The sequence below is a fragment of the Cannabis sativa genome, chromosome 2 (genome assembly GCF_029168945.1).
Source record: "Cannabis sativa cultivar Pink pepper isolate KNU-18-1 chromosome 2, ASM2916894v1, whole genome shotgun sequence".
NCBI classification, from domain to species: Eukaryota; Viridiplantae; Streptophyta; class Magnoliopsida; order Rosales; family Cannabaceae; genus Cannabis; species Cannabis sativa.
In genome coordinates, this window is record NC_083602.1 from 27,249,762 (window position 1) to 27,268,497 (window position 18,736).

General features: G+C 27.3%; 1 protein-coding gene across 1 annotated transcript; it reads right to left on the reverse strand.

The window, feature by feature from the left end:
* Positions 1 to 7,111: 7,111 nt before the first annotated feature.
* On the reverse strand, positions 7,112 to 9,201 carry LOC133034905 (protein LIGHT-DEPENDENT SHORT HYPOCOTYLS 1-like). Its single transcript, XM_061110401.1, has 2 exons — positions 7,609 to 9,201; positions 7,112 to 7,375 (listed from the first exon to the last, which is right to left on the reverse strand). The coding sequence occupies exon 1, from the start codon at positions 8,283 to 8,285 to the stop codon at positions 7,653 to 7,655; it is 633 nt and encodes a 210-aa protein (XP_060966384.1). The 5' UTR covers positions 8,286 to 9,201; the 3' UTR covers positions 7,112 to 7,375; positions 7,609 to 7,652.
* Between the last annotated feature and the right edge of the window lie 9,535 nt (positions 9,202 to 18,736).

The following is an 18,736-nucleotide window of genomic DNA, read 5'->3' on the forward strand; positions in this document are numbered from 1 at the left end:
TAAACAAAAAAGATTACCTTTTAATTCTCAAAATCACATTGCTAAATCTTGCTTTGATTTAATTAATCTTGACATATGGGGTCCTTTTATGTTCATAGCATTGAGGGTTATAGATATTTTTTAACTATTGTGGATAACCACAACAGACATACTTGAGTTTACATATTTCACTAATAGGTTGTAGTGGTGGTCATTGTTGGTAGTTGCTAGAATGGGTACGTGTTAACGGAATTAATATTTGTAATCTGTTGTTTACTAATTTTTTTTGGAAATGAAATAGTTGTGATTTATCTTGTTTACTTTATTAGGAATCGTAATCGGTATGCTTAAATTGACTAAATTGCCCTTTTGAGTTAAACTATATTATATGGTAGTTATTTTGTAAGATATATTTTAAAGGACAAAATTGTCATTATATATTTAATATTAAAATTAAAATAAAAATAATTAAAATCCATTACCCTATAATGGCATTTCTTACAAAATTGGTGGGGAAAGTTCTCCCTTTCTTTTCTCCCTTATTTAGTCAAGTTTTCCTTTTTTTTTATTTTAATAATGTAAGTAAACAAATGTAAGGGAATGATTACCTTACCAATGATTCTAATTACTCATTAGTAAATATGCCATAAAAAGAAAGAGAAGATGGAAAAAGAGGATGATGAATATTTTTGTTTTAATTTAATCTTTTTTATCTTATTTTAATTCAACTATCACTATAAAAAAAATTGTTACTTTTAGTGACAACCTTTTCGTCACAACATAAATTTTTTATGACGAAATGTGATTTTTAGTCACAACAAAAAGTTACTTGTGAGTAAAACATAATATTTAGTTACAAGTTGTCACTAATTTAATTTTAGTCACAATAAATATTGTGACTAAAAACACATTTAGTTACAACAAATTGTAATTTTTGTGACTAATACTTTTAGCCACGGACTTTTTAATCACAACACAATAATGATAATTTATAATTAGCCACAACTTTTTTATCTTTAGTTACAAATTTTTTTGCGACTAAAACTAAAATTTTTAGTAGTGTATATAAAATTTTCATTAAAAACGATGTTATTTAGTAATAAAAAAAAAAACGTATTCGAAGTAATTATTTATTATTGTGCAAAATAGTCTATAATTTCGTCACTCTCACCAATTACTCTTATTTAATTAATATTTATTTATCCCTCATGAAAATCACGTTTATGTATTGTTCGACAAAGAAAAAAAAAACAATAGCACGTTTAAGTAACCATGACGCAAAACATGTATTTTTTTTTTTATTATTAATCATTTAGAGAAAACCATTTTATTAAATAATATATCTATATACCACCCTCGTTCCCTATATATATATATATATTCAATATATATAATAATATATAATGATAGTATGATCATTTGTAACCAATAATATTCAACACTTGAATTGAGACATATTATAATTTCAATATTGTTTATTTATTTATGGCTTTGAATTTACAAACATGACGGCTGATGCAAATTATCCCAAATGAGCAAAACAATTTTAGACACAAAACATAAACAGTATACTTAACCTAGTAATATATTCTTTAATTTGATGGTGATTTGATACCAGCTATAAAGTAAGCATTTTTGAGCAAGAGTAATACACTGCATATATGAGATTTATATTAAATAACGATAATTACTTGAAATTGCTTGCCTATATATGTAGCACTTTAGCGTTTTGTGTGCACATACATATCATTAGTATATGTATGTATATTATATTAATTTGAATTAAAAAAAAAAAATTAGGTGGTGTTTGGTTTACCGTATTGTAATTGTAATGGTAATAAGAATAGTAATAAAATGTAATGGTAATAGTATTAGGAATACTATTATCATATGTGGTTTATTTTGTAATGAATATTGTAATTAGAATTAAAATTGATAAAAATATTCTTATTTTATTTATTTATTTATATTTTGGCTAATTAGGATTTTTTTCCCGTACTTTGACATGTATTAAATCATACTCCCTAAATTTTTAAGGTCGTTAAAAATACTCCTGAACTAATGAGATTGTTGAATTTAAAGATTTTTTGTCCAATTTTAGTAAAAAAAATTCTAACATAGATGAAAGTTCAGTGAGCATGATTTAGTACATGTCAAAATTTGAGGGTATAATTTGGTAGATATCAAAGTCTGGGAGATGGTTTAGTACATAAACAATCACTGAAACAGTAAAATTGAATAAAATTAACAATCTCAATAGTTTAGGAAGAATTTTTAACGGTCAAAATTTGGTACATATTAAAGTTTAGGGGAAAAAAATCCTAATTAAGCTTATATTTTCAAAGTGAGAAAGGGAAGAGGTAAAATTGTAAGAGTGTAAGAGTGTAAAATTGTCATTGTAATCCTTATTCATGTAGGTGTAAGAGTATAATGAGAATTTATATAATTGGTGTAATAATAGAAATTCATTACAAAGGTTAGAAATACAAACTAAATATTGTAATGTGACTTTTATTCCATTACAATCTTAAATCCTGTTCGATTGAAATGATGATTATTAAAATATTTGAGGGAGAGAGATACACATTGCTAACATTTTTGTATTAATTCTCATGTCCTATTAAATTAATTATATTACTTTATTTGTGTCTACACGCTATAGCCCTAAATTTATTAATATATTTTTCGTAATTAATTATAGAAATTATATTCTGAAAACGAGTGTAGCTAGTCGATTGAGATGACAATATCGCCATTTTTTCGCATTATAACCAGTCTACTTTTTGCCAAATATCTTTATATATATATGGGAGAGAAGAAAATGCCTGGTCTGCAATACATATGCACACACACATATGAATTTATATATTCAATTTGTTTCCTTAATTTATCAATTAGTTACTTAATTAGCTATATGATTTGCTTAATTTCAAACATTATTTTCTCATTCAAAAGATATATATGGTACTTTCATATTATCGTCATATATTTGTAGGACACACGTGCATATTATAATATCTCTTTTATCTTTTACATTAATGGTATCTTTTTCACATTATATTTTAAATTTAAACACATTACACATAAAAAAAAATGAGTTTTACAAAAATACTGAATTTTAAACAAAAATTTACAATATTTTTATAAAACAACCGTAAAACTAAAACGACAAAACAGAACAATTAAAATAATAGTAGAATAACTAAACAATAATTATAGAAAAATAGTGAAAACTTAACACATGGTATACAAAATACACTGTATTTTTGAAATAAATTATGCGCCACAGTAAAAAAAATTGAAAAATTTGTGGTGTAAAAATTCCTAAAAAGAATGATTCTATTATTAATTTTTTATCCAATTCACATGTCAAAAAAAAAAAAAATAATTATACAACTAAGAATTAATATACACAATTAAAATAAAATTAATATAATTAAGTATATATACGTGTAATATTAACTTAATATATATATATATATAATTATATATTTTGGCTGTATTAATCTTTAATTTTCATAATTATGAGATCATTAAAAACGCATATAGAGATGTAACGAATCGAAAATTATTGTAATTGTATATAGATGTACTAGGGTGTTCATATAATCCCTAATTCTAACTAATCCCGAACCAAATTATTTGAGATCAAACCAAATGAATCCGGTGTAAATGATTTGATCAATTTGGACTGTTTTAAATTCTCTAGTTCAGTCACAATTTTTAAAATCTCAGTAGCGATTCAAACCAAACCAATCCATATAAGAATTATTATTATATATATACTCATATATATTTTTCTTTTTTGATAAAAGGTTGATATTTGGGAATAACTTTTATAAGTAGAATATTGATATTGAGTTTATATTGTTACGATTATAGTTGTTTATTGTTACTTATGTATTATAAACTTATTAAAACTAAAAAAAAATACCGAAAAAATAAATAATTATTGTAAAAAAAAAATTAGAACAACTATGAAATACAATGGCTCGAACCAAACTAATTTGTTTCTGAGTGGTTTGATCATTTTATTGGTCTAGTTTAATTTTGATTTTTTAAAAAAACCGTAATAGTGATTTGGTTTGAAAAAATTAAAAATCACGACCAAACCAATCTGTGAACACCCTAAATGTGAGGAACTCAAAATTATTATAATTAACATAAAATAGTGTCCAGTATTATCTCGCAGAAATACAGTAAAAGAAAGGGACTTTTTTATTTGTACACTTCAAAACAGTTTTTTTTTTTTGCATTTTTACGGAATTAGGCATAGAAACCCCTATTGCAACGCTGCAACCTAAATTGCAACAAAAAATCGCACATAATCTCCTACTGTAACTACTTAAAAAACTCAAACCGTAAATTTAAAAAAAAAAAAAAATTAAAAAATTAGTATATGGGTAATTCTCCTAAAAGAAACAAGTAATTCAATCAACAATTCAACATATGGGTATGTTTATTATATAATAAAAGCAATTATATAAATAGTTTTTTTATCAGAAAAATATATATATACACATATTTGTATAAGCTATAAGCTCATTACTAGAAACCCAATATTTAATTAACTTTAGGTAAATAAATAACAGTACGTCTATTAAAAAATTCTTACAACAATAAAAATAGACTAATATATATATATATATATATATATACTAGATGAGACTTACGTGTCGAGCCACGTAAATTTTAGTTTTATATAAGTTTTAGTGGTTTTTGTTTAAAAATTCAATAACTAAGCAACGACAACAACAATGGTAATAGATCTATTTAAGTTTTTCATATTTGTAAAGATTATAAATCTAAACTTTTTCCTTCAAAAAAAAATAAATCTAAACTTTTAATTTTCTTGATTTGAGATTTTGAATTGTTCTGATTTATTTGTTTATGAATTTATTGAAATACTTGAATATTTATTTGTTCTGATTTATTTGAATATTTATATTGATGATTGTTAATAAAATTATTCTGTAGCTTTATGTTTCTAAAAAAAAAAGTATTTTTTAATATAAAGTTTAAATTTTATATTGATAATTGTTAATGAAATTAGTCTATAGCTTTATGTTTCTAGAAAAAAAAAAGTATTATTTTATATATAGAGTTTAAATTTAAATTTATATAAATATATTTATTTTTAAAAAGAGTAATCCACCAAAAAAAATCGCATAAATATCAAAAAAATATCAAAATTTGGAGATATATGATTTTTTTTAATTTAAAAAAAAGATTGTTTAATTTTTTGGATTAATTATTGGGTTTATTTGTTAACGGAAGATTAAACCTATCGTTAAATTTAACAGAATATTCTTTTATTTTTAAAGTATATTCTGTTAAACCAAGAAATGCCGTTAGATAGGCACTTTTAATATATAAAGATATGCGTTATTAATTATAAGATCTACCTTACAATTTATTAGTAAAATCATATAAGTAGCAAACATTTTTAAAACTTTAGAGTTTTTTTTCTGTTAGCGTTATAATTACTTTAGTTTCAATATCAGTAAATAACTAAAAACGGAGCATGTAGCTATACGAATATATTAATTACATATAATATACAAAATTTTTCTACCAATTAAGAAAGCATCATGTTCACCACCTGTTTATATAATTCTGTAGTTATTAAGGTAGAGTACATATATAAGTAAATGATAGTTGATATAATGTAATACTAATGAGCTAATTATGAGAGTTTGCACGATCAATCGGCCGTAGAAACAAACAATTTCCTCAAATATAAGAAGCTAATTATGCTGATCTATATATACTTATGTTAAAGTTTACGACATGGACTGAGAAAAGAAAAAAACAAATGCTCATATATATATATGTATATATATATATATACATAAACTTCGAAAGATGATTAGAAAACTATATAGCTTATAACTAAATGACCTTTTCTTACACCCTAATAACTTATATGAGTAGCCAATTAATAGGTCTACATAATAATGCAATCATATACTTAAATAGCAACACAACTAACATTTCATCAAGAGTGTAGTATATAGCAGATCCTTTTCCCAGAAATGAGTTTTAGAATCTATACATATGATAGAATTTCATATCTCTTATATCAATATATTCTCTCTCCACACACAAACACACACACATATAAAATACATAAATAATTAATACTATGATCTCAAAATATATTGCACCAATTATATTTACGAGTTTCTACATTCACAATCACAAGAAGACATGACACCAAACTATAAATATATATAGATTACTTAACAATTAATGTCCTTGATTTCAGATGATTAAATAATAATAACTCAAAACTATATCCAATCTAATTGATATTTATATACACTAAGAAGTACAAAATTAAGCCAATTAATTACACGAGCAGCAGTGCTAGAATCCATAGATATAGAGAACAATTTATATATTCAATTAACATATTTAAATATACATACATACACACATGCACGGATTAAGATCAATGATTTTTAAAAACAAAAATATTGTTGAATTCATGACTAAGTATAGTAGTGTTGTGAGTTTAGCTGGCAACTACATATAATATATATAAATAAATTAGAGAAAAGATAATCTAATAAACTTTGTCCTTAATAGAGATCTCATAATTAGATTGCCTTTAATACTAATACCTAACCTTGACTCTAAGCTAATAGTAGTACTCTCGTGAGCTTTCCATTTCCATATATATAACCATATAGCTAGGTCACAGCTAAGGGAGATGAATATATAATATAGATTAAATCTCTCTATTAATTAATTATTCATCATTAATTACTTATTCTTATTATTAAATTGCTCCAGATCACTACACAGAGAGAAAAAATAACATAAAAGTAATAAGCTAGAGACATGCACATAGAATATCTGTCTCATGATCTTATACATTTGTATAAATTAGAAATTAAGTCTATCTAAAATTATTGATCCAATATATATTTATATATATTATAAATAGTGTAATGTTTTTATATAATTATTATATGTGGTGTGTTGAGAAAACACAAACCATTATTCAATATGTAATGCAATAATGAGAAATATATATAAATATATACTCTATATCCACATTTAAATTATATATAGTAAGACACACATATATACAAATGCATAGAATAATAAAGATGATGATAACAAATTAAAAGAAAAGATGATTAATAACAAGAGAAAGCAAGAAATACATATGTTATTTTTTTTTACAGAGATATTGATATCGATCTAATGTTTAATTAATTAATTGTATGCAGTAGTTTCAGAGTACAACCATTATCATTTTTTTTTTTTTGCGGTGAATAGTCTAATCCCACTATACCACCCTTGATGTTCTTCACTGCCAATTTTCACCCTTAAACAGCAAATATAAGGACGACGTTGCCCCCAAATTCAAACGTATTATATTTTTCTGATAAAAAAACACACAAAATTACTCAATAATTAAAATTAAAACTAAATCTAAAACACACCCACAAATATTCAAAGACTAGAAAGAAGAAAAGATAGTATTTTTTTTTTCTCTCTCAAAGAAAAAAAAAATACTAAACTAATTAATAGTTATCATGAATCGAATAATATCAATCGTTTATTATTATTAATAATAATAAGTAGTAGTATATATAATATATAATACATGCATACCCATATGAGAGATATCCGATAGTAGAGTTGTCGTTGATGATGATCTAACTAGTACCGGTGGCTGAAGCAGCAGCGGCGTTGGCGGAGGCAGCAGCGGTGGTGGTTGTGATTTTGGGCTTAGGCCTCTTCCTCTTCTTCTCATAGCTAACACCGCGGGCTTTGGCCTGAAAATCCCTAACCTCACGCAAGTAAAGCCTGACGGCGCGTGCACCGAACGGGTTAGCTTCGGGTCGACCACCGTGTTCTTCGTAGGCTGCGCGGAGGCGACCGATGAGGGCATCGAGGCTGCCCCAGGCCTGGCGGAGCGGGCAGGGGCAGGGAGCCGGAGGATTAGGGAGACCGAAAAAGGGGCAGGTCTGGTTGTGAACCTTAGTCTTCCCGAACTGGTCGAGGTAACGGAGGAACTCGAGCACGTGGGCCCCGCTACACATCGGGAGAGACAGTGGTGGCCGGTGGTTCCTCAGGTACTGGCAGAAGGTGTTCCAGTCTCTCCTCTTCTGGTTCTCGTACCGGCTCGGCGTCGTGGCTGCTCCAGCCGAGCCTCCGCCGATTAAGGAAGCTGAGTTGGCATCTGTTGTAACGGTAGTAGTAGTAGTAGTGCCTGAGGATGTGGCTTTGTATGAAGCCATGTGATTGTTACTGTTGTTGTTGTTGTTGGGTTCTGAAACTATATCCATAACAGTATATATATAATAACACTGATGATGATGATGATGATGATATATAGATATAATTTCTTGATTTGTTTGAGCTAGGAGGTAGCTAGGGTTATATATGGTTGTGGTAATTTAATTTTATTTTCTAGTTGTGGTGTTGTTAAGGTGTAATCAATGATGGGATTGGGTGTAGTTTCTCTCTTTCTCTCTCTCTCTCTCTCTTATATATGTATGTATATATATTTATATTATATAGATAGTAGAGGAGGAGGAGGGGGAGGTATAATCAGTGAATCTAGCTGCCATTTGATGCTAAAAGTGGAAATCATGGATTGGGAAAGAACTACCTTAGAAGAAGAGAATAGTAAATAGTAGTGAACAAAAGAAAACTGCTGTTTCTGCTGCTGCTGCTGTATCTAGATTTTGCATTTGCATGGTTTCCATATATATCTTTTTGTCAGAGTGTTAGCTAGTAGTAGTGACTTAAGAGAGAAAGAGAGAGAAATAAACAAGTTAAAGTGTGACTGGTGATTGGTGAGAAATAGAAAAGGAATATAAAGGAAAAGGAGAATCACACCTACACTTGTGTCTAAATATTACTTCTAGGATGAAATAATTAGGATATAAATAGTTAATACTTTTTTATTTTTTTAGGAAACAAATTAAAACAGTGGATATTGATGATGTTGATCTATATATATATTCTCTGAAGGGGGGAAACCTTTTAAAACTGCAGTAGTTATTTTAGGTGAATGAATAAAATCTGATAGAGGAGAAAAGGTTTTCTGGGAGTGTTTTAATAATAATAATAATATATAATATTGGGTTTTTCTCTTTTGAGGAAAAGGGTAAAGAGAAAAACAAAGAAACAGAAACTCAAGTCTCTAATAAGTGAGGAAAGTTAATTGACAGATGTGTGTTGTGTTGTGATTGGAAGGAGAGAGAGAGTTTTGAGTTTTTGAAGTTGAAGTAGTAAAGAGGAGGCCAGTGAGGTGTTTTGCCATAATAGGACAAGTTTGGCAGAGAGAGAACAGAGATGATTGTGACCATAGGTAGGTTCCTATGCACATCACTACCGCACAGTATTCCCTCTCCCCTCTCCCCTCTCACTCACATGTATCTTACATTCTTACCCCTCCTATCAGCGCGTGCATCAACTATACCAAAAAAAAAAAAAAAAAAAATTAAACTTCACGATTACAAAAAAAAATATAATTTGGAATAAAAGAAATAAGTAAGCAATGGAGTAAAAATTTATTTTACCATATATTATGAGTTACAAAATTATAGATTTTATTAATATAAAAAAAATTACAACTAATAAAATAAACTAGAGTGTCTATTGAACATTGATATTAGATTACATTTCTCAATGATTGACTCAACTAGATTAAATTAAAAAATGTCACTAATCCAATATTTGGTTATATTAGAGGACTCGATGTATAATTAATTCAGTTAATTTTATATTTTTGGGATTAATAGCAGTGCGAAAAATAATCCTTGCACACATGACTATTTTTATCTTTCTTTTTTAGTTTTTCACTTTGTAAATATATTTTAGATTTAAAAATAATTTGAAAGGAATAATGAAAAATTTATTTATAAATTTATCGTCAAAAATTTATTTATTAAAATTTGTAAAAATATATAATTTTGAGTTATCACATGCTATTAAAAGTTTAAAATAAAATTAATAAACAATATTACTTTGATTCTAATAAAAATAATATAGTATTATTCTTTTTTAATTATTAAAAGTTTTTATCTCAAATTAATAATAAAGTAATATTTTTATTAATTTAACGAAATGATTAATTTAAAGTATTACTGTTAACTCATAAATTTGTTAACAATATTAAAACCTTATAAATAAATTTAAAATATTTATAATTACTATATATAAATAAAACAAAAGGTACTTTTACGTGATTTTTGTAGTTAAAATCTACATACTCCACGAGTCAGTATTATTTCTGATTATTTTTTTTTATAGTTGTTATCCAAATTTTTACACAAGGTGACGTGACATCTATCTGGGTAACACGTGGAATAGATTGTGTGACTTAAACGGAAGACTCCACTCGCAACGAATCGTGCAAAGAAATCGGATGAACGAGGTAAGTAGAGCTAAACATTTGAGTAAGGTGTACGAGAACACCTGACCAGCACTATCATGTAGGCAACTCGCATAAGCCAAGTAGAGGATGCGAGTTGAACAATTTCAGAGATATATCATATATATCTTCATGCTTGCAAGATACGATAACATTCCTGATTTCATGGGATGGATACACATTATTAAGGAAGAATAGGGAACATGCCGAGTTTTTTATTTTGCTCATTGTAATTATAGAAAGTAAATATTTTTTCCATTTTATTGCTTATTAGTTTTGGGAAACCAATTGATGTAAAATATCCCTATAAAAAGTGGGACACGAATTTTATTCTGAGAGGACACACGAGAGAAACCTAGATTCAAGAGTTAAATACTGTGTTGACGCAGTTTTTCGTCAACGGATCTAAGAAGATCGTAAAACGAGCAAGCTGAACACAAGATGAACATAAGAAATTTATAGTGGTTCACCCTCTTTCAGCGGTAATAGACTAGTCCACTTGGAGTGTTATTGATCTCAATGCTTGAGGAGAGTTCTCCAGAGTTATGTTATCCAAGAGTTCACTCCTCAAGTGAATTTGGTAGAATTTGAGAATGGGAGCTCAAGAATATGATTTCGCGAGTATCAAGTTCAGGGTCCCTTTACAAGTGATTTCACCCCTCTTATATAGATTTTCATCTAGGATTTAAAATCCCTTATTCATAGGTGTACCTGTTGGGTTTTATGCCCTAAATAAAACTCATTTCAATATAATCAATTTACTTATTAATATAGATCAGAAATAACATTTAATGTTGCATGGTTCACATGATTTATTTCATGATTATATGTACATAATGTATAAATTCATCTGAAACCCTTTTCACATACTTGATCCTGTTTATTGTGCCGTCAACACATTGGAAAGTAAACATGACTATGTGAATAAAGTTTCCTAGATTTATCAGACACAGGGTTTTACTGATATGATAATCTACAACAAGAGTTTACTTGTATTTGGAGAAATACTATGTTCTTTCCAGAACATTGGTTAAAGTAAAGCTCAGGTTGGATGCATGGAGTATGCATCGGAAGGGACCGATATTGAACTTTGACTTAGGTTTAATTAAACTTACCGTAGAATCTATTCAAGTCAATATCGCCAAGTTGATCCTAGATCAAATGATCTTAATCCTGTTATGATTAGGCTCAATCTTGAAAGGCTATTCGTGTTCTTTGATTTGTTAGTTAAGCCTACTTTTAGGTCAGGGTGATGCGTACATTTTGGAAACACGGTAGTGCAATTGAGTGGGAGCGCTAGCATAAACATGGAATCTATAGCTTCTATCTGGCGAATAGTAAGCAAAGGATGATCTCCTTCGAGCTTGACCAAACGAAAATAAATGGTGGAGATCTCATTTCACATAAGCTGAAATATCATTTATACGGGGTCAAGTGTTTTAAGGATAAAATACATAGTAGGGTGTTCCGGTAATCTAATCCCTTTACAAAGGTAGTATCATTCATATAGAGGATCATTGATCAAATTAAGATTATAACAATGGATAACTAATGATGTGTCTATATGGTGGAACATATAGAGCATTCTATATACTGAGAGTGCAATTCTAAGTTCTATGCGTGGATTCAACGAAGAATTAATAAGTTAGTGAATTTTAGTGTTAAATTCTTGATCTACTTATTGGAAGCTCGGTTATATAGACCCATGGTCCCCCCACTAGTTGAGATAATATTGCTTGTAAGACTCATGTAATTGGTTTTGATTAATCAATTATAATTCTCAAATTAGACTATGTCTATTTGTGAATTTTTCACTAAGTAAGGGCGAAATTGTAAAGAAAGAGTTTATAGGGGCATATTTGTTAATTATGATACTTTGTATGGTTCAATTAATAAATATAATAAATGACAATATTATTTAATAATTATTTATAGTTATTAAATAGTTAGAGTTGACATTTAAATGGTTGAATTAGAAAATTGGCGTTTTTGAGAAAATCAGATGCAGAAAAGATAAAACTGCAAAATTGTAAAAAGTGAGGCCCAAATCCACCTTGCATGGCCGGCCACTTTTGTAGGGTTTTCCCTCTGATATTTTCATTATTTTAATGCCAAATAATTCAAACCTAACCCTAGTGGAATGCTATAAATAGATAGTGAAGGCTTCAGGAAAATTATACTTAAATTTTCTATTTTTCCTTCAGAGAAAAACCTGAGCCTTTCTCTCTCCCTATCTTTAGCTGCCACTTCTTCTTTCTCTTCCCTCTTGAATTTCAAAATCCTTAGTGTATGAGTAGTGCCCCCACACAGCAAGTGATACATCAATCATAGTGAGGAAGATCGTGAAGAAAGATCATCAGCAAAGGGGATTAAGCATCAAGGATTCAGAGAAAGAGATCCAGGTTCAGATATTGATAATGCTCTGCTACAGAAAGGAATCAAGGGCTAGAGATCTGAACGGAAGGAGTCATTTGATTCCGCTGCACCCAATGTAAGGTTTCTTAAACTTTATATGTGTTTAATTTATCGTTTTAGAAAGTTCATATTTAGGGTGTTAATCAACATACTTGTGAGTAGATCTAAGATCCTGGTAAAATAAATTCCAACAACTGGCCTCAGAGCCATGGTAATTGATTTACTTGCAAGAAATTTGGACTTTAAAACGATTGTTTGTATGTTTTTGGATGGTATCATGTTGTATTGAGTGTTATTTGATGATTGATTGATGTTTGTAAATTTTCGTGAAAAATAATTACGATTCTGTTTCTGGAATTATTTTTATTGGATAGTATGGAAACAATTAAGCAAGTTAGCCTTTTACAGAACTCAATTTTGATTTTATTTGAATTAGTTATGATTTTTTGAAGATTCGAAAAAATCGGAGCTCTGCTGAAATTTTCCTGCGATCGCGAAAATTGTCCGTACAGTTCACAATTTTTTCGTTTTTCTTCGATTTTTCATGCTTTTTCATGGAATTAACTTCCGATTTTTTGTATAGTTTGGTATTTATACTATTACTATTCCTAATTCAATTCTAATTATCATTTTGAATTAATTTAATATTTTTTAAATTTAATTCAAGATATTAGTGTAATTTGAATTTGAATAGAATTAGTATCTATCTTCTTGCTTAAAAATCTATCTTATTTTTAAATTTGATTATATCTTATCTTAATTTTAAATTTAAGGTCAGATTTTATATATATTTTTTAAATTAAATCTTTTTTTAGATATTTTGACCTTATTTAAATTTAAAATAAGATAATTATAATCATGTAATTTTAAATAGATGTAAGATATTTTGCTAACTTTTAAATTTTGTTATTTTATTTATTTAAATTAAATTTAAAATCTGAAAAAGATATTTAAGTTATCTTTTCTAATTTTTATTTATAAAATAACATTTAAATTTTAAAAGTAGTTAGCAAATTTTAAAATGATATTTAGGTTGGTTGAAACCTAATTTTTCAAAATTGTAGGTTTAATTTTAAATTTAAATTTTTTTTAAATTTTGAATGATTCAAATTTTTTTTAAAAATTTTCGAAAAATTATTTTTTAATTAATTAATTATTTAATTTAAAATTAAATAAATCCTACATCCAACTATCCAGCTAACCTTGTTGCAGGAGTATGTGTTTTAGCTTGTTTGTAATTTTTCAAAATCTATTATTACTTGATTGCAAATAGCCATGGTTACTTTTTGCCAGATCTAATGATCTGATGGCTCCCTTGGTCAAGTTAATAATTTGTAACAGGTATATTTACAATCTTCTTTCATCTGTGTATGACCTAGCAACATGATAGGACCCATCCAAAGTGTGCCTGTGTGAGCCTATGTGTTTAATTTGATTATAGATACATATAGGTTGTTGTTGCTAAAATAAATTATCATAGTTCTTGATAGAATTTATTTAGGCCCATTTAGTTATTGGGCTTATTCAATTAATAACAGTTGTTCTTATTAAGGTTAAATTCCTCTCTTTTGGGCCTTGTGTGAGAGTTGGGAGCCATAGAAGTGGGTACGACATACTGAACCCAGCACCCCCTCACATGAACCACCCCAATTGTGAAGGCCCATTTGCCTGATTTGAATGACTGTACTAGGTTAATTAAACTAGTTTAACCTAATAAAATTGATTAGCAACATAATTAATTTCATTTATTTTGAAATTAATTTAAGAAAATTATAGTTTAAAGAATTCTTTATTCTAAGCTAAACTATATGTATTTTCTTATATTTAATTAAATATAGAATTATAACCATCTAGATTCTTTCTGGAGCTTAATTTAAATTTTTCATTAAATATTCCTATTTAAGTTGATATTTAGTTATCTACAACTAACCAACTTAAATCTGAATATCTTTTGAATTTCAAATTTCAAAATTAAGTTGAGGAATTTTAGGCATTGGTTATTAAGATTCTTTAGATATTTTTTAAGTTAATATCTTTTCGAATATTAACTTAAAATGGAATATTTTCAAATTAAGTGGTTACAACTTAATTTTTGATATTTAATTAAATTTAAATTTGAAAAATATTTAAGTTCTAGATTTTTTCTAATACAACTTAAATTAGATATTTTTTTCAAATTTTGTGGAAAAGATACTTAGTCAAATAAGATATTTTCTAGATAGTTATTTCTAGACTACTTATTATTTCTAATATTAAATAGGAAAATATTATACATTGTGAAATTAATTATTTATATAATTAATTTTGGTACAATTTATTTTAAGTATATTTTTCCTAGTATTAAACTAGAGACTAATAATTAAGCCTTCTCTACACTTAATTATTTATTTCTTGAATTTAATACATTTAATTAATTTGAAAATTGAATATCTAAGTTGATTTTTATCATCATACTTAAATATTTCTTTTTCATGACATTTAATTAAATAGAAAATTATTTTTAGTTGAAATTTATTTTTTCAACTAAATTTAAATAATTTTCAAAATATATTTTTTTTCTTTATTTTATTAATCAATTTTCGAAATTGCATTTCTTAAATGCTAGAATTTCGAATTTTATCTTTGAAAAATAGATTAAGTTGTAAATTAATTATTTATTTTAATTAATTCTTGGATCAACTTAAATCAATGATTTTTTCATTTATTGATTAATTTAAAATAAATTGAATTAAAGTATATTATTAGAAATTGAATTAATTAGTCAAAGGAAAATCTAGATAGATGATATTTTTGCTTGAAGTATTTTTCTAGTGTATTTAATTAAATAGAAAATTAATATTTAAGTTGATTTTCATCATCATACTTAAATATTTGAAATTTTTCTTATATATTTAATTAAATAGGAAAATTATATTTTTTGTTGTAAATTAATTTTATTAATTAATTTTGGGCCAACATTAAATTTGAATAATTTTTCCAGGATTAATTTTTTATTTTAACATGCATTTTCGAAAATTGTATTCTTAAATACTTTAATTTTTCGAAATGCAATATATATTTATAGAAAATTAAATTTGAGTTGTAAATTAATTTATATTAATTTTGTAACAACTTAAATTGAATATTTTTCTAAATATTTATTGGAAATTATTATTAAGATGGAAATAATTCATGTTATTTTCATATCCATCTAAGTAAAATTTATAAATATTAAATTAAAATTTATATTTAGAATTTTTCATTCTAAATTAGAAATTTTAAATAAATATATATTTAAAATAAATAAATTAAATAAAGAGAATCAAAGAAAATACAACTCACTTTAAATAATGAGCTTGATTATTATTAAGATATTCGATCTCCATTGTTGGTCTTACAAAAGTTAAATGTTTTCAATATAACCTCGAGACGCTAGACTTCGTCCCCCTATGGATGGTTATTCGTTGAACGCATTTAACACCGTAAGATTTCATTTGATAAGTGTTTTGTGAGTTTTCGTCTCTATTTAGACTCTCCCCTACGGTGACTACTTAGAGATAAACTCATAAAACATGAAACAATGGTGGAAGCTCATAAAATGAGAATAACCTTGACTCTCGCCTATCGGGACAACGTTGGATTCTTATTTTGATCGAATAAAAGGTTGCTAGAATGGTTTCTATTTTAGAAGAGCTGACAACTCTATTCAATAAATGATGCTTTGACTCTCGCCTACCGGACACTTTGTATCGGTTGTTGAAAACCTTGGAAATTATTTAGGATTGTATGTTTTAGTATTTTCACTAGTCATTCCTACTTGCTATATGTTTATAATTTCTGAATTGTGTATGAATTTATATTGAACCATGTTATTTTCTGTTATTAAGTTGTAGTTTAACTTCGAATCTTCATTGTTGGTCTAACATGTTTGTTTTTCTAATGAGATAAATCCCTAATGGATTTTCACCATTAGACATACATAATAGTGTAAGATCTCGAAAGATAAATATTGTATATGCAACATCTAGCTGTTCATCAATTGATGACACCTTAGACTAGTATTTTTACAATATGAAACAAGAAGATAGCATAAATAAGATTACTTTGTCTTTCGCTAATCGAAGCATCGTTGGATTCTTATTTATAAACGAAATTATCCTAATTTTTCTTAGCTTATTCATTTCGAATTAGCTCAATAATATATCATTGGATGAATGGTCTATAAATCATTTCATGTCATTATATTTTCTCTTAAGAAATTAAATGACGCATATGATTATAATCCCGAAATTCTATTCCCAATTGATATAATTCCTCAATCTTAGAAATCTCCTACTTGTATGGGCAAATCTGACTTAGAGTTTGTATTAGTAGTCTTTAAGTCCAAGATAGAATTACTCATTATATTTGGTATAAATTTAAGTCTTTGACTTTAATTTTAGATTCCAAATAGAAATTTTCTTATATTTCTAATTCCATAATACAATACAGTTACACTTTCTCAAGTGTTTAATATCCATCTTCTATTAATGGATTAAAACTGTATGGAATATGAGTTAGGTATTCTGTGACCAGGATCCACTTGCAGTATTCTAAGAACTCTTTGATGTATCTAAACCTATGTCATCATAGACACTACCACATTTTTTTTAATCTATGGCATTTGTATCTTGTTCATAGTGGATTTGACAAGATCAATCTCTGCAAAGAGTTAATATGCCTATATCCACTGAAAGTAGTTCATCTCATTCGCAGATGGATGTACATTCAGGGGTGGATATGAGTTTTTCGTTGTATTCTTAAAACGATAACTCTAGATTATACCTTTTAGCAAAGAAATTTGAAATGTTTAAAAAATTTCATTAATTTCTAGCAATGGTTAAAACCATTAAGGTAAGTGGTTAAAGATCTTGCGAACTGATAGGGGTGGAGAAATAGTTAGTAGATATGCAGTTCAAAGATCATTAAATTGATTTTTGAATTATATCCAAACTTACCTCCCCAGAAATTTCGAGTTGCATATTGATGATTAGTTACTAGTCGTTGCCTAAATCCTTCTATGGTAATACAATTTCAGAATGATGTAATGGTTGGGTACTTAATGTAAATCATTACTAGATTCATGGATGACCTAATCAAAATCTTAAGAAAAGCTAGAACTGTTAACCATGGTTTGTTAGCTATTCTAAGTGATTAGGGGTGGACCATCCCATTGTCAATAGATAAGAAAGTGTTTGTTCAAACAAATACTACTTTTCTAAGAAAATGACTAAGTCTGAAAAACAAGTAGCAAATAAAGGAGATATTTAATTCTTGATTCCAAAAGTGTTCTATCATCTTATATAACATATGATGATCCCACTGCCTCTGTTGTCTTGTCACAACCGAAGAGATCAATACCATTTAGTTTTCTTAGACATAATTCACGGTGCCTTGTCGTAGTGGGAGAGTTTCTAGGAACTCACCTTCTTATGACTTGGAAGACACTAGTGATTAAAATCCATTGTGAGTTTAAACAAGTAATGGATTGTCAAGATAAAAAACTAAGAAGAAAGCCAATAGAACTATGGTTTAATCCATTCACATGGAATAACCTAAAGTTTTCTATTACAAGGACATAAAAGGAAATTTTAGTTAATAATTCTATTCTATGGACTTAACAAACTTCCTGTTCCTAGTATTATAGGTTTGAGTTTATCTAAACCTATGGCTTGTGGTATACCTGGTAATTACTTACTCTAATGCAAGCAACTTACTTTAGTAAGATGCTGAAGCATTTTCTTTCTAATGGCAATCTATAAAAGCTTCACAACTTCTTAGGTATAGATTTTATTTGTCTAAGGAAAAGTCTTAACTATTCCAGAAAAGATAAAGCCATGAAAGAATTTCTTATATCAACAGTGAGAGGTCTTAGATATGCCTTTGTATGCCTTAGACCAGACACCTGCTGTTGAGTGGGAG